General features: G+C 41.2%; 1 protein-coding gene and 1 long non-coding RNA gene across 2 annotated transcripts in view; both read right to left on the bottom strand.

Annotated features, from left to right (window-relative positions):
• LOC113910564 overlaps positions 1-23,948 on the bottom strand; it is a 33,330-nt gene extending 9,382 nt beyond the window's left edge. The window contains exons 1-3 of the long non-coding RNA XR_003516091.1: positions 23,516-23,948; positions 11,520-11,591; positions 9,601-9,677 (exon numbers count right to left, since the gene is read on the bottom strand). This is a non-coding gene — a long non-coding RNA (uncharacterized LOC113910564). The remainder of the gene's footprint in view (positions 1-9,600; positions 9,678-11,519; positions 11,592-23,515) is intronic.
• On the bottom strand, positions 761-1,687 carry LOC113910562 (olfactory receptor 1509). The gene has a single exon (XM_027572865.1). The coding sequence runs from the start codon at positions 1,685-1,687 to the stop codon at positions 761-763; it is 927 nt and encodes a 308-aa protein (XP_027428666.1).
• Positions 23,949-24,156: the final 208 nt, after the last annotated feature.

The raw sequence follows: 24,156 nt of genomic DNA on the forward strand, positions 1-24,156 counted from the left end.
CTTAGGGCATCTGGGTGGCTCAGTCAGTTAAGCGTCTGCCTTCCACTCAGGTCATGAACCCAGAGTGTTGGGTTTGAGCCGCGCATCAGGCTCTCTGCTCAGTGGGAGCCTGCTTCTCCCTCTCCCTCTGCCTGCCGCTCCCCCAGTTGGTGCTCTCTCTCTCTCTCCCCTCTCTCTGTCAAATAAATACATAATATATTTTTAAAAAATAAAATAAAATAATTTCTTTATACATTTCCACCTTGATTTTATCAAAGTATTATGACAAATACAAAATAGATCCAGGAATAAGGAAAGGATCATGTTCAAGGTAACAATTTAATTCGCTATAAATCAATGGTGGCTTAAATAAACACCTTGAAACTATATTTGAAAGCAAGATTAAAACCACTATAATTTAATAGAACATAAGTGTTCTAACATAGCTTCCCAGAGGCAATAACCCACAGAATCCATAAATCAAGAAAATATGATCTCTCACAATTGTACCTGTTCCTGAAACTGAGTCCATGCCCCAAATTATGTTCTTTACTAGGGAAACCAGAAGATTTCTTTAAACTTTTCCAGATTCTTTTTCTTTTATGTTCCACCATGATCGTTTCCTTTATATAAGTAATAGTTAATAAGTCCTTTCCTTTATAAAGAAGTCTGCCCTGCTCTGGGCCATTTTATCTACTGATTTTGTTTTTTACTTCTGCTGTCTCATTAAAGATATGGCCATAATTATATTTGTGATTCCAAATCCATCATGTACCTGACTTCATGAAAAAATCTGTTTCTGTCTGAGATGCTTGGTGGCACTTTTTACCTCCTCATTCCTCAAGGTGTAAATGAGGGGATTTAGCAAAGGGGTGACCACCGTGTAGAAGACAGATACCACCTTGTCCATGGAGAAGCTGGTGTCTGGCCGAGTGTAGAGGAAGATACATGGTCCAAAGAAGAAGGCAACCACCATGAAGTGGGCTGAGCAGGTAGACAGGGCTTTCCGGCGCCCTTCGGCTGACTGTCTTCTAAGAGAAACCAGGATGACTGTGTAAGAGGTGACCAAAACCAGGAAACAGGTAAGGGAGATGGTTCCACTATTAGACACAATGAGCATTCCCGTGAGGTATGTATCTGTGCAGGCCAGCTTGATGACAGGGGGCACATCGCAGAAGTAGCTGTCAATAATGTTGGGGCCGCAGTAAGGTAGATGAATGGTCAGGAAGGTCTGCACCAGAGAGTGAACAGTACCCCCCAACCAGAGAGCAAAGACGAGCTGCACACAGACCCTGATGTTCATCACATTGGGATAATGCAGCGGAGCACAAATGGCCACATACCGATCATAAGCCATGACGGTCAGCAGAAAGATCTCAGCACAAGCAAACAGATGTAGAAAGAAGAGCTGTGCGATGCAATTATCAAAGGAAATCGTCTTTCTCTCCAAAAGCAAGCCCTCTAGCATCTTGGGCACAGTGACAGATGAGTGGCAGATGTCAATAAAGGACAGATTGCTCAGGAAGAAGTACATGGGGGTATGGAGACGCAGAGTAAAAACTATAGTAACAATGATGAGACTGTTCCCCAAAAGGGTTAGCACATATGTGACGAAGAATGCCACAGACAATAGTATTTCCAGCACCCAGTTCTCAGTGAGTCCCAAGAAGACGAATTCAGTCACTCTTGTTTGATTTAGAGCATCCATCTAATGAGTTTCCAAAGGACCTTTTTGGGGGGGTGAGGGGGACCATGAAAGCTAATTTAGCTTTAATATTACAGGACTAAAACTCATTGAAGTGACTCTACATTCCATTTTGAATTGCTTACTTATTATCAGGGCATATAAAATAGAAGACCAACCTAATAGCTATTGTTACAATATACCCATTATGTATCAGGAGCCGTTCCCAGCACTTTTTATACACCATTCTATCAACCACAACTGCACCATGGCATAGGCATTATTGTTCCTGGCTTGCAGATGAGATACATGAATCTCACAAGAATAAATACGTTGCCAAAACTCTTAGCCACTAGTTGGCTGGCTTTTCTCATTTCAGTCTAACCCACAGATAACACCAAATTAATCTTCCAAAATACAACTCCCAATTAAAATCATTCACTATATCACTCTTCCTAACAAATTAAATGTACATCCAAAGCCTGCAACAGACTAATACCTGTTTATTTTTCCAGTCTGGACTCCTCCTTTTTCATACGTATTCTTCTTTCCAGGCAAGCAGGTTACTATGTTTCTGCCACATTACCCCCACATTTAAGAAAACTTTGCTGAGGGGCACCTGGGTGGCTCAGTTGTTAAACGTCTGCCTTTGGCTCGAGTCATGATCCCAGGGTCCTGGCATTGAGCCCCTCATCAGGCTCCCTGCTCAGCAGGAAGCCTGCTTCTCCCTCTCCCACTCCCCCTGCTTGTGTTCCCTCTCTCTCTGTCAAATAAATAAATAAAATCTTAAAAAAAAAAAAAAAGAAAGAAAGAAAGAAAACTTTGCTGATACAATCAAATCCTATCTCTTTTCTTTCATACCTATTTTATGGTACTGAACTATAAAAAAAATAAGACATTTCTTTCTGTTTTCCATTAAATTGAAATTTTCTTAAAAAGCAGTAACTACAAGGGCGCCTGGGTGGCTCAGTCGGTTAAGTGTGTGGCTCTTGGTTTTGGCTTAGTTCATGATCTCAGGGTCATGAGATCAAGCCTGGAGTGGGGCTCCATGCTCAGCGGGGAGTCTTCCTGAAGATTGTCTCCCTCTGCCTCTCCCCCAACTAGAGCATGTGCACATACTCCCTCTCCAAAAAAAATAAATAAATCTTTTAAAAAAAGAAATTTAACTTTTAAAATTGTATAATATGATTTGTCCTCTATGAGGTATTATTGTATAAATACTAAAGCTATTTTGCCCCTAATTTTTTAAGATTTATTTATTTATTTGAGAGAGAGAGAAAACATGAGTGGGGTGAGGGGCAGAGGGAGAAGGAGAGAGAATCTTCAAGCCAATTCCCCATGACGGCAGAGCCCAATGCGGGGCTTGATCCTAGAACCCTGAGATCATGACCTGAGTCTCCTAAGCACCCAAACTATCAAAAAGCTAAATGCAAAAAAATACTAATTACAGCATTATTTAAAACAACAGTCGTGGGGCGCCTGGGTGGCTCAGTCGTTAAGCATCTGCCTTCGGCTCAGGTCATGATCCCAGGGTCCTGGGATCGAGCCCCGCATCGGGCTCCCTGCTCCACGGGAGGCCTGCTTCTCCCTCTCCCTCTCCCCCTGCTTGTGTTCCCTCTCTCGCTGTGTCTCTGTCAAATAAATAAATAAAATCTTTAAAAATAAATAAATAAAAAATAAAACAACAGTCGTGGGATTTTTTTGAAGCTTGAAGAAATATAGTGGAAGTTGAATAGAATTACATGCAGTCATTGGAAATGGTAGTAACAAAGGATTGCCAATATGAAAAAATACTGAAATATGATGAAGCATAAAACAGGAGATAAAATTTGTTTATGCATTCTCAACAATTTAAAATATATATAGTGCCATATAAATTATCAAAATGCAAATAGTAGACTAGAAGAAAATATTGCAACATATATGACCAAAAAAGGATAATATTCCTATTACTTAAAGGGCTCTTAAAATATGACAAGAAAGGACAAATGACCATTAAATATGGGCAAAAAAGTATGAAAGGGCAAGTCACAGAAAAAGAAATAAAAATGACAAATAAGTATGAAAAAAAAGATACTCAACTTCAGTAGTAGGTTAAAAAATGCTTTTGTCTCTCTTCAGATTGGCAAAGGCATAAGAAACTGAGCATTCTAAAGACTGCTACTGGAGGTAGATATTATTATTTTTTTTTTGGAGGTAGATATTATTAAGACCTTTTTGGAAAATGATCTGGCAGTACCTATCAAAATTCTAATGCCCCTACCTCTAACCAAGAAGCCCACTTCTAGGGCTGTATTTCATAGAAATAAAGGAATCCATAATTAAGGGTAAATGTTTACTGAAGCATTTTTAGCAAAACAAGAAACTGGAAATAAATTGGATGTTTATAAATAGAGAAATAAGTAAATACATTTTAATACAGCCATGATTTGGAATATTATGTAGCCATGAATAAGAATGAGTTGCATCTGTGCATACAGACTTAAAGCAGTGGTTGTCAACGTGGCTGCACCTTAGAACCATCTGGGGAGGGGACGTATGAATTCTGCTGCCCAGGCTTCACCTAAGACAATTAACTCAGAATCTTTTGGGGTTGGACCCATCAGTACTTTTAAAGCTCTTTGGCACTTCCAACATGTAGCCAACATGGCAAACTATTAACTTCAAAGAACGTCAACCGTATATTGTTAAGTGAAAAGAGTGCATTATGAATATATTATGAACCAGGAAGGAAGGGAGGGAGGGAAGGAGAGAGGAAGGAAGGGAAGAAGGAAAGAAGAAACAAACAAAACAACAGAGGAAGGAAGGAATCAAAAGAGATGTGTGTGTGTGTGTGTGTGTGTGTGTACCTCTGTTCAAACATACATATATACATATTCATGAATTATGTGTATATGCATTTATTCCTAAAAGGATAGAAAACAGGTGTGGAAGAATACACCTTATTTCAATATTAGTTACCTGTGGAACTATAAAATTAAAAAGAATAGTAAGATTGTATTAATTTTTACGTTATACTCTGTAATTGTTTAAGTTTGTTTAATAAGCATGGGTTACTTTGTTTAAAAAAAGAAAGTATTAAAAACATGCATAGGGGCGCCTGGGTGGCTCAGTCGATAAGAGTCTGCCTTTGGCTCAGGTCATGATCCCAGGGTCCTGGGATCGAGCCCCATGTCGGGCTCCCTGCTCGGCGGGAAGCCTGCTTCTCCCTCTCCCACTCCCCCTGCTTGTGTTCCCTCTCTCGCCGTGTCTCTCTCTCTGTGAAATAAATAAATAAAATGTTAAAAAAAAAAAAAAAGGCATGCATATGGGGAAAAAAGGAAAGGAAATGAAAACGCTGACTTCATGGGATTATAAGTACATTTTTCCTTCTCCACGTCTAACAGTGTATAATCCGGTTATATGCTTTATAAGGCAGTATTGTTAAAATGGGGAAGATCTTTCCCATAAACTGCTGGTCAGCAATGCATTAGTAACAGAGAATCGAGAGCTCTTTCACTTTCAGCTAGGAAGAAGAGGGCAGAGGCTCTTCATAAGAGCACATTCAGTGAATTCAAATAACTATGACCTTTGGCCTTCACCTCCCTAAGCCTCAGTTTTCCGAGCTATAAAAGAGGAACTAGATGCATCTCTTATACATGATTCGATGTAGCAAATATTCAGGTCTCCCTGTTGAAAAGATTAAGAAAGAAGCAAGGGAATGGGAAGAATGTCTGGCTTTGTTAGGGGTTCTGGGGCACAGAAGATCGTGGTTAAATTTGAAGTTCATATACGCATTTTACTTGAGAAAAATCTAATGAAAAGGACTGACTCTTGGGACTGGCTGAAATTCACAAAGCCAGGATAACTCCCTTGAGGTCAACAGATGGTACCTGCTACATTTCCAGCACCAAAGGAATCTATACTGTGTTAGGGAAAAGGGTTTTTGCTACAGGGCAACAGATGGTAGTTGCTACATTTTCATCACCAAAAGAATCTACACTGTGTTAGGGAAAAGAGTTTTTGCTCTGGTTTTAAAAATAGGTGGGTTAATGGGGTGCCTGGCTGGCTCAGTTGGTAGAGCATGTGACTCTTGATCTCAGGGTTGTGAGTTTGAGCCCCCTGTTAGGTATGAAGATTACTTAAAAGCAAAATCTTCTAAAAAAAATAAAATAGGGTCACCTGGGTGGCTCAATCAGTTAAGCTTCTGCCTTTGGCTCAGGTCATGATCCCAGATTCCTGCTTAGTGGGGAGTCGGCTTCTCCCTCTCCCTCTGCTGCCGCCCCCCCTCCCGGCTCCTTCTCTCTCTCTCTCTCATAAATAAACAAAAATATTTTAAACAAATAAGTAAAATAAAATGAATAAAAAGAAGTGGGTTGAAATTTTGACTCCAAGATTGGGTCTTATCTCAAATATCACCTCAGCATGGAGGCCCTCCTAGTGATTATACCAAGAACACTCCCCAATGACACGATATCCTAGTGCATCTTCTTTGAGGCACTTAGAAACACCTGCAATCTCCTGAATGATTTACATCTATGTTTATTGGCTACCTTTCCAAATATAAACCCCTTGAGGGCAAGGACTAGATCTGCCTGTTTGCCGCTGCGTACCCAAAACTTGCGTTCAGCAGTGAATGAGATCCCAAAACCCAGCCCACGCTATGATGAGCACTGTGACTAAGACTTCCACACTCCAAAACTACCAAGCCCATCAAGAAATGTGAGGCAGTTTCTGTTCTAAAGAATCCATAAAAACAAAAACATGTGTGTCTAAAATTAATAAGTATATTAAAAATAATAATAAATAATAATGATTAACTTTCCCTAAAAAAAAAAGAAAGAAAGAAACTAACAAATATACAGTGCCTGTTGGAAGTAGGAGGCTTAGCACTCTTCTGAGTTTCTTAAGATTTCATTCTATTCTCCTTCTGAAAAGATGCAGAGCACCTCCTTCAACCATCCCATCATATCTTTCTCTATTCCTCTTGAGCCTTTCCCATTGCTTGCTCACCACCATGCTGATGTAGTTTGTCAAATCTTTTTTCTTCTCTCTTTCCCATCCCCTGAAAATAAGAGGAAAAAATCTGAAGGGCTTAGCAAGCTTAATAAACCATGTGGACAAAGTGAGGCACACTGGAGTGGCCCGATAAACCTGGAGGAAAGAAAGGTACACAGAGTGTGTGTGACACATGTGCAGTGCTCACTCGCTGCAAACCCATTACATTTCACTCATTCCTTCAGTCATCCAGTAAATTCACAGATGGATTGATCCATGAATAATTTGGCAGATGGGGACTTTCAAGTGTAGAAAAAAAGACTCAGGGCTTGCAAACTAAGGATGTCAAATAGAAAATACTGAATTCAAATTATTTAGGTCAAACAAAAATTAGTTGTTAAATACCTCTTTTATTGACTTAACAGTGGGCTTTTTAAAAAAAGAAAATGTCTTAGAGAAACAGCTTCCTTTTTAAACTCACAATCAAATATATCAAGATTTAAGCCATGAATTAAACTTTTCTCATTCAGAGCTTTCATCTTTTACTTATTTTTTTAAGTGGGCTCCATGCCCCACATGGGGCTTGAACTTAGATCCTGAGATCATGACCTGAGCCAAAACCAAGAGTCAGACACTCAATCGACTACACCACCCAGGTCCCCAGCAAAAAAAAAAATATATTTTTTTTAAAGATTTACTTATTTATTTGAGAGAGCGAGAGAGTACATGAAAGGGGGGAGGGCCAGAGGGAGAAGCAGGCTCTCCGCCAAGCAGGGAGCCCGACGCGGGACTCGACCCCGGGACTCCGGGATCATGACCTGAGCCGAAGGCAGTTGCTTAACCAACTGAGCCACCCAGGCGCCCCCAAAAAAATACTTGAAAAGTAACATTGCATGTAATGAACATGAAAAGTCTCAAACTTTGGGGGGACGTTGATCTGTGCATTAAAATAATTGCCCAGGTTTTTAAGGAAATCAGGAGGGGTAATTGAATTAAAAAGACCAGAATCCCCACTAGACATCAATATTGTATATAGTAATGTGTATTGTGTATACTGAAATCCTTCATAAAGCACTGAAGGACCTTGAAAATCTGTCCCTTTCTGCCCCTCGCCCTTTCCTTTCACCTTTCACCCAAGGGCTCTGCAATCCCCACAGCAGCTACAAAAAAGGAGATAATAACAACTTTCCCCTTTTGGAAATCACTGCTCTGAAGAGTATAACAATTTTCCGGGGATCAGATGTGATGAGCAGCAGAGTTTAATCCTTTACTAACTGACTCCCCAATTTCAACCTCGTCGTCTCTGCCATTTCCTCCGAGATATCCCAAATCCCATCCTTCTCTGTCTCTCCTCTCTGTCTGCATCTGACTGCTGTTTCAGCACTACAGGCTCAGAACCTTGGCAAAGACACACAGCAAAGTCTCCTTCTGCCAAGAGGAATCGGAGTTTTCATCCTACATTCTTATTATATGTTCCTTACATCATCATTTCAGCCTCAAGTCAATTTGATCTTGAGCTGCCAAGATCTTGTCTGAGAGAACTGCCTGATTGTGTCAAGTGAATGCCAGGGGCTTCAACCCAAAAGAGGAGACAAGGGAGAAGCTCATGGGAGCACATGAACTTTGCATGCCTTTGCCCCGCATAACTGGAATTCTGTCCCAGGTCTCCTGCCCTTAGATTTTTCCACTACTCAGCAGTGGCCTCTAGAGAGCCGAGGTAGATTAACTCTTAAATTTCTTTCAGTATATTATACTTAGTTTCTTTTTTCAAGATTTTGTTCTTCACAGTAAGTTGTTTTGTTTATTTTTTTTAAAGACTTTATTTATTTATTTGAGAGAGAGTGAGAGAGAGCACGAGAGGGAAGAGGGTCAGAGGGAGAAGCAGACTCCCTGCTGAGCAGGGAGTCCGATGTGGGACTCGATCCCGGGACTCCAGAATCATGACCTGAGCCGAAGGCAGTCGCTTAACCAACTGAGCCACCCAGGCGCCCTGTTTATTTTTTTTTTTAAGATTTTGTTCTTCAGCGGCGCCTGGGTGGCACATCCAACTCTTGGTTTCGGCTCAGGTCGTGATCTCAGGGTTGTGAGATCAAGCCCCACGTCTCTCTGTTTCTCTCTCTCTCTCAAATGAATAAATAAACTCTTTAAAAAAACAATATTTCATTCTTCATAGTATATTATGATATTATCTACCTGATTGCCAATCAAAACAGGGGAGAAATAAAGCTTGCCTGAGGTTCTTAACTTTTTTTTTTTTTAAAGAGCAGGAGGCAAGGCAGAGGGAGAGAGAGAATCTTAAGCAGACTCCACGCCCAGCGTAGAACCTGACCTTGGGGCTCAAACAGCCCAAATCTAATCTGTATGCTGACTTTCAAGGCACAGGAAAGACAGGCTTTCTCTGGTGGTAATAAATATTCCCTTGCTTCCACAAACAAGCAAAGGCTGAATGACCATCTGCCAGTAGAAGAGACTCTTTTCTTTGAAAGAGTGTATCTTATTCAACATTCATTCCACAAATATCTGTGAATGTCTAGCAGGCATTGTGCTAGTGATGGTATTGATCCCTTCCAACCCCAAAACTCCATAATTCTATGACTTCTTTGATGACTAGAAAGAAGGAACAAGTGTTGTGGCAAAATCTAAAAGGTGACAATAATCCTAGACATTTTGAGGCATCTTAGAGGGTGTATCTATTTGTTGTATGTTGGGGGCACAGGGATACCTTTGCAGAAAGAACACATTGAAAAAGTATATTGAGTCTGAGACAGAAGAGAGGTTAAAATAATTCTCATAAGTTAAAAGGCCTTCTACTAAATGCATAAATTCTACACACTTATGCAACATATCAGACAAGTGTTTGAGAATGGGTCTTGCTCAGTACAATGAACACATATGCATACGGGTGCATACCCCAGAGAAGGCATGGCAGGCAATGCAAGTAAAGAGGTGGTAAAACTCACCAATGTTCTCCAATGACACAGGGGTGATGTAGCTCACTGTTAAAATGTTCTTTCTTCCACTTGTTCCATAATCTCTTCTGAAATGAAACAGAGAGCAAAATATTTTAAAACATTATGATTTGGACATTAGTAACTGGTTTTCTGTTAAAATAATTTCACCCTTTTAACTGGGTCTCTGGATTTTTTTAATCTCTTTCCTTCTGTGTAAATTTTGCATTTTGCCCTTTTCAATACTTCTGTCTTCTTCTAGCCAAATAAGGTAGAACTAAGCCTACTTGCCCTTTCCACTTTAATCAGTAACTACTATGGCACCATTAGAACTATATTTGAACAGGTTTCAAAATCTGTTCCTCAAAAGCCATTCATTCATTCAACAAACATTTTTGTATAGAAGGTGAATACTCATTTTTAGTTAGTATAAATAAATAGCATACTTTATGAGATATATGCAAATACTAACTTGAAGCTTAAAATTTTGTATCAAGAAAATATAGAAGTGTCTTGAGCACAGTAATCATGTCACAATGTATACATATATCAAATCATCACGTTGCCACCTTAAGTACATTCAATCTTTATTTGTCTGTCAATTATACCTCAATAAAGATGGAGGAAAAAAGAAAATATAAAATTTTTTGAGAAGTTGTGCCAAGTAAAGCCAGTCTTAGGTTCTATTGTTGCCCTGCTGAACTAATGAACATTACTGAGTAAAGACCTATTTTGTCAGACAATATATCTAAAAATTTGGATTCTGGGGTACCTGGCTGACTCAATCAGTAGAGCATGCCACTCTTGATCTCAGGGTCATGAGTTCAAGCCACATCTAGAGCTTAGAGGCAAATCAATCAATCAATCAATCAATCAATCTAGCACTAATCTTAAAAACCTTTGGATCCTGCTGTTTTTTACCCCTTTAACCAACTGATCTATCATAACTCTGGGTATACTTGTGCAGGTCACTTGACTTTATTTTCATTATCTGGAAAGTAGATAATAATTTGATCTCTTTAATATTGTGATGGTTAGTTTTATTTGTCAACTTGGCTAAGCCATGGTACCCACTTGTATGGTCAAATACAGGTCTAGATGTTGCTGGCAAGATGTTTTTCAGATGTGATTAACATTTAAATCAGTAGACTTTAAGTAGATTAGCTTCCATAATGTGGGTGGGCCTCAGGCAATCAGTGCAAAACCTTCAAAGAAAAGACTGAGGTCCCCAGCACAAGGAATTCTGCTTCCAGACTCAAGACTGAAAGACTGACTCCTGCCAATGTCCAGCCTGCTGGCATGCTCTGCAGACTTCAGGTTGGCCAGGCCCCAAATCTCATGAGCCAATTCCTTAAAGTAAATCTTTCTCTCTTTCTCTCAGTCTCTCTCTCATTCTTTCTCTTTTTCTCTTTCTATATATACAATTTATTTTGATGATAGAGAGATAGAGATAGATAGATAGATGATAGATAGATAAATAGATAGATAGATAGATAGGCAGAAAGATAAATATCCTATTGGTTATGTTTCTCTGGAAAACCCTGACTAATACAATTACCTCCCTTGCAACTGTCATAAAGATGGGAATGTGGTTTAGGTTTAGGAAAGTTTAGGTATATAGGAAGACCATTGTCATTCATCACTCTCAGGAGATACACTTCTCCTGAAGATCTTATTATATTGTCTCTCTCTCCATCAACATCTGCCTTAAATAAGCAACAATAGTCATTATTATTTTATAAAGGTGAGGCGGAAAGAGGATAGGAAAACTCAGTGTCATCAACCCAAATTGATCAACCCACTAACTCTATTAAACTCTGGCTCTCTTCTAAAGGCCAAAGCAATATTCTTCAATGTATAACCAGTAACATTCATTCATACACTTATCTTGCTTTTTTCAAAGAGACTTTCCACTGACATCAAACACTTACCATGTACTCCTGTACCTCCTCCTGATTCAATGTCCTCTTATACCCTGTTACAGAAGCCCAGGATGGAAAATCCTAGAGGACAAAATTTTACATGAGGTGAATTTCAGGCTTGAAAGCTTTGGGATTTTTATCTGCCTGACACAGGATTTTGAAGTGATCATTGGATGACCAGAATTGAACTTGCCGTCAGTGACTACTCAAGGGTATTATTATGAGTTTTCCATTTCAATGATTTCCTGTTACTAGTCTCCTTCATTTACTAATTTAAAAAGTGGACAATAAAACAAGCAGCCTCCAAATATGGATGAGTTCCAAACCTTTGGCAATTAGCATGGCATCAGTTTGTTCAGCCACTGTACTAACCACTGCAACATAGACCAGAAAGTTGAAGTCCACTGACAAAGGGAACCTCACCCATGAATCCTAAGTAAATTGCTATCAATCCATGGGCTCCCAAAATGCCCAACAGGCAGCCTGGAACTCACTAAGCTTCTAGAAATATCTGACTCGACACCTCCTCATTTGTCTTTTCTAATGCTTGAGGAAAAGTTCAAAGCAAAAAATTACAATCCAGTACCAGTGGGTTTTTCAATCTCCCAAAAAGAGTTTTGACTACCTAAGGCAAAAACAATACTAATGCATTGTGGAACTGAAAATATGCAGGAATAAAATGTATGAAAATAATAACAAAATGACTGGGAGGAAGAAAATGGAAGTTGGAAAGATTCTTATACAGGCAGTGGTATGATATTTTTTGATATATACTGCATTAAAGATGTATTCTCTAAATGCTCGACAAACAGCTAAAATAAAGTGATATGGCTAATAAGGTAATAGTGGAGGTGAAATAAAATATTTTTTAAAAGCGCAGTGAGTCCAAATGATAAAAAAAATAGAAGAGAATGAGAATAGAAAACAAATAGCAAAATGGTAGATTTAAACCAAACCCCATCAATAATCACATTAAATGTATATGGTCTCCCTTGTTTCCAAAATATATCAAGAACTCTTACAACTCAACAATAAGACAACAAATAACCCACTTTAAGAATAGGCAAAGGATTCAAATTGACATTGTTCCAAAGAAGATAGACAAATGGTCAGTAAGCTCATGAAAAAATTTTCAACATTATTAGCCTTCAGGGAAATGGAAAGCAAAGCCACAACAAGATACCACTTCACATGCTCTAGAATAACTATGATCAAAAAGACAGAAAATGACAAGTATCAGAAAGGATGTAGAGAAATTAATATCCTCAATAATTATTGACAGGAATATAAAATGATACAGGCATTTTATCAAATAATTAGGCAATTCGTCAAAATGTTAAAGACACATTTATCGTTATCCAGCAGAACCACTCCTATACTCAAGAGTATTGAAAACATATGTTCGGAGCGCCTGGGTAGCTTAGTCATTTAAGCATCGGACTCTTGGTTTTGGCTCAGGTCATGATCTCAAGGTCATGAGATCCAGCCCCACATCAGGCTCTGCACTGAGTGTGGAGCCTACTTAAGATTCTCCCTTTCCCATACAGCCACTCTGGAAAACAGTATGGAGGTTATTCATAAAGGTAAAAATAGAGCCACCCTATGACCCAGCAATTGCCCTGCTAGGTATTTACCCAAAGGATACAGGCATAGTGATCCAAAAGGGCACCTGCACCCCAGTGTTTTATAGCAGCAATGTCCATAATGGCTAAACTATGGAAAGAGCCCAGATGTCCATCAACAGATGAATGAATAAAGAAGATGTGGTGTAGGGTGCCTGAGTGGCTCAGTCAGTTAAGCATCTACCTGGGGCTCAGGTTATGATCCCAGGGTCCTGGGATCAAGCCCACATTGGACTCCCTTCTCAGCAGGGAGTCTGCTTCTCCCTCTCCCTCTGCCCCTCCCTCCGCTCGTTCTCTCTCTCTCTCAAATAAATAAATAAAATATTTTTAAAGTAAAATTTAAGAAAAGAAGATGTGATATACACACACACACACAATGGAATGTGATTCAGCCACGAAAAAAAATGAAATCTTACCATTTGCAACAAGGTGGGTGGGACTAGAGTATATTATGCTAAGTGAGATAAGTCAATCAGAGAAAGACAATTACCATGTGATTTCATTCATATGTGGAATTTAAAAAACAAAACAGAAGATCATAGAGGAAGGGAAGGAAAAAATAAAATAAGATGATATCAGAGAGGGAGATAAACCATAAGAGACTCTTAACTACAAGAAACAAACTGAGGGTTGCTGGAGGGGAGTTGGGTGGAGGGATAGGATAACAGGGTGATGGGCATTAAGGAGGGCACGTGATGGAATGAACACTGGGTGTTACATGCAACTGACGAATCACTAAACTCTACCTCTGAAACTAATGCTACACTGTAGGTTAATTAATTGAATTTAAATAAAATAAAATTTTAAAAATAAAAATAAATTAAAAAAAGATTCTCTCTTTCCCTCTCCCTCTGCCCTCCCTCCACTCATACTCTCTCTCTCTCAAAGAAAAAAGAAAGCATACGTCCACACAAAAATTTGTACATAATTCATACAATCCAAAAAGTGGAAACATCCAAAATGTCTATCCGTTGACAAATGGTTAAACAAAAGTGGTATGTCCATAAAGTGGAATATTGTTCAGTAATAAAAAAGAATGAGGTACCGATACATGATACAACATGTATCCACCTTTTCAGTGAAGATGAAGAGATTGCGGTTTGATGATATTGAAGAGCAAAGAATATGGAGGCAGCAAATCTCCCAGGCCCTGGCCAAGTTCCATCTTTGCAGGACAGTAAACAAACAGCAGAATATAGCCTTGATAGATGCTACACACGTGGTAGGGGTTCCACACAATTACTAGAATCACGAGAACAGTGAGAGTCAGAAAAAGAACAAGGGATGGGAGACTGCTCCTGAAGGCCAGGCGCAAAAGCAACAACCCTACCTCAGACCGTGGGTCTCACTACATGCATAGACCCCACCAGCCTTGACCAGACTATTACAACCCTCTGGTGCAGGAACTGATGGAGGATGCTGACAACCTGGGTACAGGACCGGTTGACCAGTGGGACAGAATATGAATCGGAGTTATAGACCATAACTCTTCAGGGGCTCTCTTCACCAAAGACAGCACTGTGAGGACAGCAATGAAGAGATGAGACCCAAGGTCAGCAGCCACCTCAATCAATTACCTCCACAGATGTAAAAACCTAAACCACAACATGGCAAAGAGACAAAAGCTGTTGGTCCACCAGCTGAACATTCATCTGCTCTTGAAGCTGAGCAAGGTGGGGCTGAGTAAAGGTCACCTTACCACCTCTGCCATCATCCCGTTTAGTCATCCAACCAGTAGAAATAACTATGAAATTCCAGTAATAAGAAATTAATGAAATATGGGAGCCGATGATCTTAAGTGCTTGCTTTTTGCCATTGACTAGATAACTAGAACTATCTGCATTATCTATGCAGCTTGGGGTTTTTAATATTTTTACTTGAAAACCTATCTTTTGGGTAATGACAAACATGCGTTTGTTTGGTTTTTTTATGCCTGGTTTTTCTCATTACACTTTATAGATTTTTAAATTGTTTCTTACCTGGCCAAGTTGACAATTTTAGGAATTTCATTTATAATCTGTAACAAAAGTTCATAACTTGATTTTTTAAGTCAACTATAATATTGTGATTTATAATAAGAAATACATATTTGGTTTTCATCCCCTTTTCTGGCACAGAACTTCAAAAACCCCAGGGATTTCCAAAGTGATGAGAGTGATAAAGGTGTCTTTTTTTTATGTAATGAGGTGACTTTGAAAACATCTCAGGATCAACCTTGTAATTAAAAGGTTGCTGGGCACCTGGGTGGCTCAGTCGGTTAAGCGTCTGCCTTCGGCTCAGGTCATGATCCCAGGGTCCTAGAACGGAGTCCCACATCAAGCTCCTTGCTCAGCAGGGAGCTTGCTTTTCCCCTGCCTGCCCCTCCTCCTGCTTGTGCTTGTTCTCTCCCTCTGTGTGTCAAATAAATAAATACAATCTTTTAAAAAAATAAAAATAAAGATTTGGAACTTTCAGTCCCACTCCCTGACCCCCCAGGGAGTGGAGAGAGCCTGGAGGTTGAATCATTTGACAAAGGCCAAAGATTTAATCAACCATGTCTATGTAGTGAAGCCTGCATAAAAGTCCAAAAAGACAAGGTTCAGAGACATTTGTTGAAACCATAAAGATTTGGGGAGAATGGTACACTCTGAGAAAGCATGGATGCCCATACTTTGCCCTATGAATCTCTTACATCTGGCTGTTTCTGAGTTATATCCTTTTGGAATAAACCCACAGTCTAGTGAGTAAACTGATTTGCTGAGTCCTGCGAGCCACTTTTGCAAATTAATCAAACCTCAGGAGGGGGTCGTGGGAACCTCTGATTGACAGCCAGTCAGAAGTACAGGTAGCAACATGAACTTAGAATTGGCATCTGAAGTGGAGTGCAGTGTTGTTGGACTGAGCCCTCAACCCGTGGAATCTAAGACTGTCTCCAAGCAGTTAGTGTAGTGTCAGAATAGCACTGAATTGTAGGACATCCAGCTGGTGTCTGAGAATGGCTTGGTCATGTGTGAAAAACCCACACACAATCAGAATTAATAGCAGAATCATTATCAACAAACTGCAAGCACTTGTTTAAAAAAGGTCTTAAGTAATTAATTTTTTAAAGATTTTATTTATTTACTTGAGAGAGAGACAGAGAGAGAGACAGAGAGTGCAAGGGGAGGGCGGTGCAGGGAGGGGCAGAGGGAGAGAATCTTCAAGCAGACTTCCTGCTGAGCATGGAGCCTGATGGGGGGCTCGGTCCCTCGACCCATGAGATCACCATCTGAGCCAAAACCAAGAGGTGGACACTCAACAGACTGAGCCACCCAGGCACCCCCTAAATAATTAAATTTTCAAAAAGCTCTCCCTCTCTCTCTCTCTCCCTCTACCCCTTACTTTCCCCAGATTACTCTCTCTAGGGAAAGCCTGCTACCATGTCTTAAAGACACTATGGAGAGACCCATGTGATGAGAAACTGAGGCCTCTTCACAACGGCTGTGTAACTGAGCCATCCTGGAGGTGCATCCTCCTGCCTGGCCAAACCTTTAGATGATTACATCTCATCTAAAACTTCATGAAAGACCCAGAGCCAACACCACCCAGCTAAGCTGCTCTCAAATTCTCGTACACAGAAACTATGAGACAATAAAATGTTTGTTAGCTAAATAAAGGTTTAGCTGCCATGTTTGGAATAATTTATTATGCAACAATAGATAACTAATATAGTGGTAAATACACCATTTCCTCATTCTTCTAGCAGTATCTAGTACAATAATGTACACTTGAATGGTTTCCTTCCTCTTCCTGTCTCACTTTCCCACTCTCTTACTGGTGTTTCCTGGGATTACCTCTCAAGTAACTACTTGTACTCAAACACATGCCTCAGGGTCTGCTTTCAGGATATATATGTGATAGATAGATAGATAGATAGATAGATAGATAGATAGATAGATATCAATCACAGGGACAGAGAGAAGAAAATCTATATATACTAAGATTGAGTAAGGGAAACACAGTCGAGAAGGAGTATTGTAATTCCTCCCATCTTGTTTTTCTCTTCCTAAAGATTTTTACACAGTTATAATTATTCTATATGTTCAATTATGTACCTTACTCTTCTTGATTGATTACTATATCATTAGCAACTCAGAGTTTTTTATACAATCTTTTAAAGATTTTATTTACTTATTTACTTATTTATTTGAGAGAGAGAGAGCAAGAGAGTGGCAAAGGGAGAGGGAGAAGCAGACTCCCCGCTGAGCAGGGAGCCCAATGCGGGGCTCCATCCCGACCTGAGCCGAAGGCAGAAGCCTAACCGACCAAGCCACCAAGGCACCGCAGAGTTTTTATATAGTCTTATGAAAGTCTTTTATTGGCTGTGTGGCAGGTAGAATTTCAAGGAATGGCTCCAAGATTCCATGCTCTAATCCCCAGAAACTTGAATACGATGAAATGTCACTCTGATGATTGTGCTGTGTTATGAGGCTTAGCTGATCTTAAAAAGGAGAGATATCTAGGTAGGTCTAACCTAATCACATGAGATCTGAACAGCGCATGAACTTTGGTGGCAGGCAGAAGATAAAGCCAGAAGATTCCAAGCCTCAGAAGAACTTGAAGTGCTCTCACTGGTTTGAAGGTGGAGGGCATCATGTGAGAAGGAATACAGGGGACCTTAAGGAGCTGAAGATGCCCCCAGTGAACAAACAGCACAGAAACAGGGATCTCAGTCCCACAGGTGCAAAGAACAGAACGCTGCAATAACAAATAAATGGAAGAAGACCCTGAGCTCCAGATGAGAACTCAACCAGCCAATACCTTGACTTTGGCCTTGTGATAACCTAAGCACAGAACCAGCTGAACCTGCCTACACGTCTGATTTACAGAACTATAAAGAAATATATGGGTGCTGTGGGAATTTGTCATACAGCAATACAAACTAATACAGCTTTAAACTCATTTTATGAGGCCACCATTACCTTGATCCCAAAACCAGACAAAGACCCCATCAAAAAGGAGAATTACAGACCGATATCCTTGATGAACATGGATGCAAAAATTCTCACCAAAATACTAGCCAATAGGATCCAACAGTACATTAAAAGGATTATTCACCATGACCAAGTGGGGTTTATCCCTGGGCTGCAAGGTTGGTTCAACATCCGCAAATCAATCAATGTGATACAATACATTAACAAAAGAAAGAACAAGAATCATATGATCCTCTCAATAGATGCAGAAAAAGCCTTTGACAAAGTACAGCATCCTTTCTTGATCAAAACTCTTCAGAGTATAGGGATAGAGGGTACATACCTCAATATCATAAAAGCCATCTATGAAAAACCTACAGCGAATATCATTCTCAATGGGGAAAAACTGAGAGCTTTCCCCTTAAGGTGAGGAACGTGGCAGGGATGTCCACTATCACCACTGCTATTCAACATAGTACTAGAAGTCCTAGCCACAGCAATCAGACAACAAAAAGAAATCAAAGGCATCCAAATCGGCAAAGAGGAAGTCAAACTCTCACTCTTTGCAGATGATATGATACTTTATATGGAAAACCCAAAAGACTCCACCCCAAAACTGCTAGAACTCATACAGGAATTCAATAAAGTGGCGGGATATAAAATCAATGCACAGAAATCAGTGGCATTCCTATACACCAACAACAAGACAGAAGAGAGAGAAATTAAGTAGTCGATCCCATTTACAATTGCACCCCAAACCATAAGATATCTAGGAATAAATCTAACCAAAGAGGCAAAGGATCTGTACTCAGAAAACTATAAAATACTCATGAAAGAAGTTGAAGAAGACACAAAGAAATGGAAAAACGTTCCATGCTCATGGATTGGAAGAACAAACAGTGTGAAGATGTCAATGCTACCTAGAGCAATCTACACATTCAATGCAATCCCCATCAAAATACCATCCACTTTTTTCAAAGAAATGGAACAAATAATCCTAAAATTTGTATGGAACCAGAAGAGACCCCGAATAGCCAGAGGAATCTTGAAAAAGAAAAGCAAAGCTGGTGGCATCACAATTCCGGACTTCCAGCTCTATTACAAAGCTGTCATCATCAAGACAGTATGGTACTGGCACAAAAACAGACACATAGATCAATGGAACAGAATAGAGAGCCCAGAAATGGACCCTCAACTCTATGGTCAACTAATCTTTGACAAAGCAGAAAAGAATGTCCAATGGAAAAAAGACAGTCTCTTCAACAAATGGTGTTGGGAAAATTGGACAGCCACATGCAGAAGAATGAAACTGGACCATTTCCTTACAACACACACAAAAACAGGCTCCAAATGGTTGAAAGACCTAAACATGAGACAGGAGTCCATCAAAATCCTAAAGGAAAACACAGGCAACAACCTCTTCGACCTCAGCCGCAACAACTTCTTCCTAGAAACATCACCAAAGGCAAGGGAAGCAAGGGCAAAAATGAACTATTGGGATTTCATCAAGATAAAAAGCTTTTGCACAGCCAAAGAAACAGTCCACAAAACCAAAAGACAACCGACAGAATGGGAGAAAATATTTGCAAATGACATATCAGATAAAGGGCTAGTATCCAAAATCTATAAAAAACTCATCAAACTCAACACCCAAAGAACAAATAATCCAATCAAGAAATGGGCAGAAGACATGAACAGACATTTCCAAAGAAGACATTCAAATGGCCAACAGACACATGAAAAAGTGCTCAACATCGCTCGGCATCAGGGAAATCCAAATCAAAACCTCAATGAGATACCACCTCACACCCGTCAGAATGGCTAAAATTAACAAGTCAGGGAACGACAGATGTTGGCGGGGATGTGGAGAAAGGGGAACCCTCCCACACTGTTGGTGGGAATGCAAGCTGGTGCAACTACTCTGGAACACAGTATGGAGGTTCCTCAAACAGTTGAAAATAGAGCTACCATACGATCCAGCAATTGCACTACTGGGTATTTACCCCAAAGATACAAATGTAGGGATCCGAAGGGGTACGTGCACCCCGATGTTTATAGCAGCAATGTCCACAATAGCCAAACTGTGGAAAGAGCCAAGATATCCATCGACAGATGAATGGATAAAGAAGATGTGGTATATATACACAATGGAATATTATGCAGCCATCAAAAGGAATGAGATCTTGCCATTTGCAACGACGTGGATGGAACTGGAGGGTGTTATGCTGAGTGAAATAAGTCAATCAGAGAAAGACATGTATCATATGACCTCACTGATATGAGGAATTCTTAATCTCAGGAAACAAACTGAGGGTTGCTGGAGTGGTGGGGGGTGGGAGGGATGGGGTGGCTGGGTGATAGACATTGGGGAGGGTATGTGCTACGGTGAGCGCTGTGAATTGTGCAAGACTGTTGAATCACGGATCTGTACCTCTGAAACAAATAATGCAATATATGTTAAGAAAAAAAAGAAGAGGGCGCCTGGGTGGCTCAGTCGGTTAAGCGACTGCCTTCAGCTCAGGTCATGATCCTGGAGTCCCGGGATCGAGTCCCGCATCGGGCTCCCTGCTCAGCGAGGAGCCTGCTTCTCCCTCTGCCCCTCCACCCTCTCATGTGCTCTCTCTCTCTCATTCTCGTTCTCTCAAATAAATAAATAAATCTTTAAAAAAAAAAAAAAGAAGAAGAAGAAGAAGAAGATAGCAGGAGGGGAAGAATGAAGGGGGGTAAATCGGAGGGGGAGACGAACCATGAGAGATGATGGACTCTGAGAAACAAACTGAGGGTTCTAGAGGGGAGAGGGTGGGGGGATGGGTTAGCCTGGTGGTGGGTATTAAAGAGGGCACGTTCTGCGTGGAGCACTGGGTGTTATGCACAAACAATGAATCACAGAACACTACATCAAAAACTAATGATGTAATGTATGATGATTAACATAACAATAAAAAATTTTAAAAACATATTCCCTCCATCCTAACTTACTTAAGATTGTTGCCCATATTTTGCCCTCATGAATAATGCTGCTATATAAACACTCCTTTCTGGCCTGCCTTCCTTTTTTTTTTTCTTTAAGGTGCATTTATTTATTTGAGAGAGAGAGAGCATATGACAGCAGGAGAGAGGGGCAGAAGGAGAGGGAGAGAAAGTCCCAAGCCGACTCCATGCTGAGTACAGAGACTGACATGGGTCTCCAACCCCCAGATCACAACCCAAGCCAAAACCAAGAGTTGAATGTCTAACTGATGTCCTAGACCTGCCTTTCTTTAAGTGAGAACTCAAAAATGGAATTATCAGGTAAAAGAAATATGAACATTTTAATGACCTTGATTTGTAATGTTAGATTGCTTTCCAACAGGATTGTGTACTTCCAAATTGCATCTCAAATTTCATTTTATAAATCAGAATGAAAACTCACCCATACTTCACCCAAAGAGAATTTTGTTCAGTCTTTGATTCCAAACAAACCGTGTAATATATGACTGATTATCATATTAACGTGGGGCAGCCCTCAATTTTCATATCCAAGTAACCTACAGTTTGAGTTTCAAAGCTCTGGTCAGCTTTATCTTGTGTGAGGACAAAGCCACAGCAATAATCATCTATTTTCTAAACCTAGCTGACAGTAGGCTATAATGCTTAACAAACTTCACTGAGGATTTGAAGACAATATACAGGGAATTACAAAGCAGGAAAGGAAAATGTTAGAATTGACTACACAATTTTACAATTCGTGTGTGTGTGTGTGTGTGCGCGCGCGCGCACGCACGCGCGCACAGATTTTTACAGTTCTTAATGCCTGATGACAATGCCTTGTCATAAGAATCCCCTCCTGGCTCTCCTTCCTCACCTTGAATTGTAGCATGTCATTTATGCTCACCTTTCCCCCCTATCTCCTATGCGTGATTATGTCCCAGCTCCCAAGTTCAAAGCCCTACACCTCATGTCTACCCTTCCTTATAAGCTCCTAAAATATGTTGATTGTATTAATTTCTCAGAAATGCAAATAATAAAGATATCCTTACAAAATTAATCAGAATACACCTCATTTTTTAAAAGATTTTATTTATTTATTTGACAGAGAGAGACACAGCGAGAGAGGGAACACAAGCAGGGGGAGTGGGAGAGGGAGAAGCAGGCTTCCCGCTGAGCAGGGAGCGCGATGCGGGGCTCGATCCCAGGACCCCAGGATCATGACCTGAGCAGAAGGCAGGCGCTTAACAACTGAACCACCCAGGCGCCCCTTTTCACATCTCATTTTGAAGCATTTGGATTTGGATTTCCAAAGTTCAGGGTCACCCTAAAAAGAATGAGTATCACCACAGTGGTCTCTCCTGCGCAAAGAACCCACCCCATATACAAGCCCCATCTTGCAGCCTTAGATCCACAAGATACAGTTTGTTGTCAGGATTTCACCTTCCACGAACCAGAGGACAGAGAAATATTGAGATCTAGTCCCAGAACCTCTGCCACATAACACTGCGCGAAAGTTCAAGATTAGAAACGAAATAGCTAACACTTTCATATACGGCTTATTATTGCCAGCACTGTTCTGGATTACCTGTTATAGAGGTAGGTAAGCAGATAGATAGAGGCAGAGATATACATACATAGTTGTAACACACAACAACCTGTGAGGCAAGGTACTGTTATTATTCTCATTTTATTATAGATGAGGAAACTAAATCAGAGAGAGAAAGTGACTTGCTCAAGACCACGCAGCTAGAAAGAAGCAAATTCAAATCCAGACAGTCTGCTCTCAAAGTCCCCAGTCTTAACTCACAGCAGACACACCCTCCGGAAATAACACCTTCCCAGGCCGCGGCCGCCTCTGAGTTTAGCTGCAGCCGAAGACGCCCCATAGCCACCTGTTTGTCAGAGCACAAAGGTCAGAGGCAGAGCCTGTCCTCCGCAGCTCCACCGGGAGGAGGTAACTGGCTTCGTCAGAGTGACTAAGGCATGAAGAAAAACCACCTCTCCTGTCCCAGCCATCCAGAACAGGGTAAGACAGCAGCACGGGGGCTCGGCGGGCCTGCGGCCGGCGCCAGCACAGCGCGCTGGACCCGGACGTCTGGCCCGTGCAGTCCACCTGCTTCCGCAGCCGTCACCTGGTGGGCGGCTCAACGCCTTGCGGCGCAGAGCCCGCGAGAAGACGCAGACCCGGACCAGGGCAGCCCTCCGCGGAGCCCCATGGTTATTTTCAAGGACAACACCGCCACCGCTGGAGGAGTTCCTCAGAGACACAGAAGTGGCGGGGAAGTAGCAGCAGGGGTGAGAGGAGCGGCAGCAGCGGTGGGAGGGGTCGTGGAGGTAACGCGGGGACAATGAGCACCCCGTCCGGAAAACACGTACCAGAAGAGACACTTTTCGTTACAAAGACCAGAGGTTGCCATCATTTAGCTGGAAGAAAGCTATTGTGAAAACTGCCTGCCGTGTTTGCTAGCGACTTGACACTTACCTCCCACTGTCAGGGAAACATAAAGAAGGAACACTCCCCACATCTGCTGCAGGACACCCCCAGCCAGGCACTGCATCCCAGGTGCCTGAGCCACTGGAGCCGGCAGAAGGTCCTTGCCCTCCCTGGAGAGGGAGCCCAATCTGGTTGCAAAACCCAGAAGAAACACCAGGGGAGGGACTCCCGTCTTGACCCGTGACTTTCAGCTCCAATGGGAGCAGCTGGGGCTTCCCTTAGAGCAGCGTCTTGGTGGGACATTTTCTACTGAGGAATCCACAGACTTTAGTCCTAGAGATTCTGTGAACACTGAACAGAATTGTGTGTAAAGAACAGAGACAACTTGGGGCGCCTGGGTGGCTCAGTCGTTAAGCGTCTGCCTTCGGCTCAGGTCATGATCCCAGGGTCCTGGGATCCACCCCCGCATTGGGCTCCCTGCTCAGCGAGAAGCCGGCTTCTCCCTCTGCCCCTCCCCCTCCTCCTGCTTGCGCGCTCACGCGCGCCCGCTCTCTCTATCAAATAAATGAATAAAATCTTTAAAAAAAAATTCAAAAGCAGGGTGCCTGGGTGGTTCAGTCACTTACGGGTGCAACTGTTGACTTCCGCTCAGGCATGATCTCAGCGTGAGATTGAACTCCACACTCAGC

The sequence above is a fragment of the Zalophus californianus genome, chromosome 6, assembly GCF_009762305.2.
Source record: "Zalophus californianus isolate mZalCal1 chromosome 6, mZalCal1.pri.v2, whole genome shotgun sequence".
Classification (NCBI taxonomy): domain Eukaryota; kingdom Metazoa; phylum Chordata; class Mammalia; order Carnivora; family Otariidae; genus Zalophus; species Zalophus californianus.

Coding starts and splice junctions, on each gene's coding strand:
- LOC113910562 (XM_027572865.1), bottom strand. CDS start 1,687: ATGGATGCTCTAAATCAAACAAGAGTGACTGAATTCGTCTTCTTGGGA.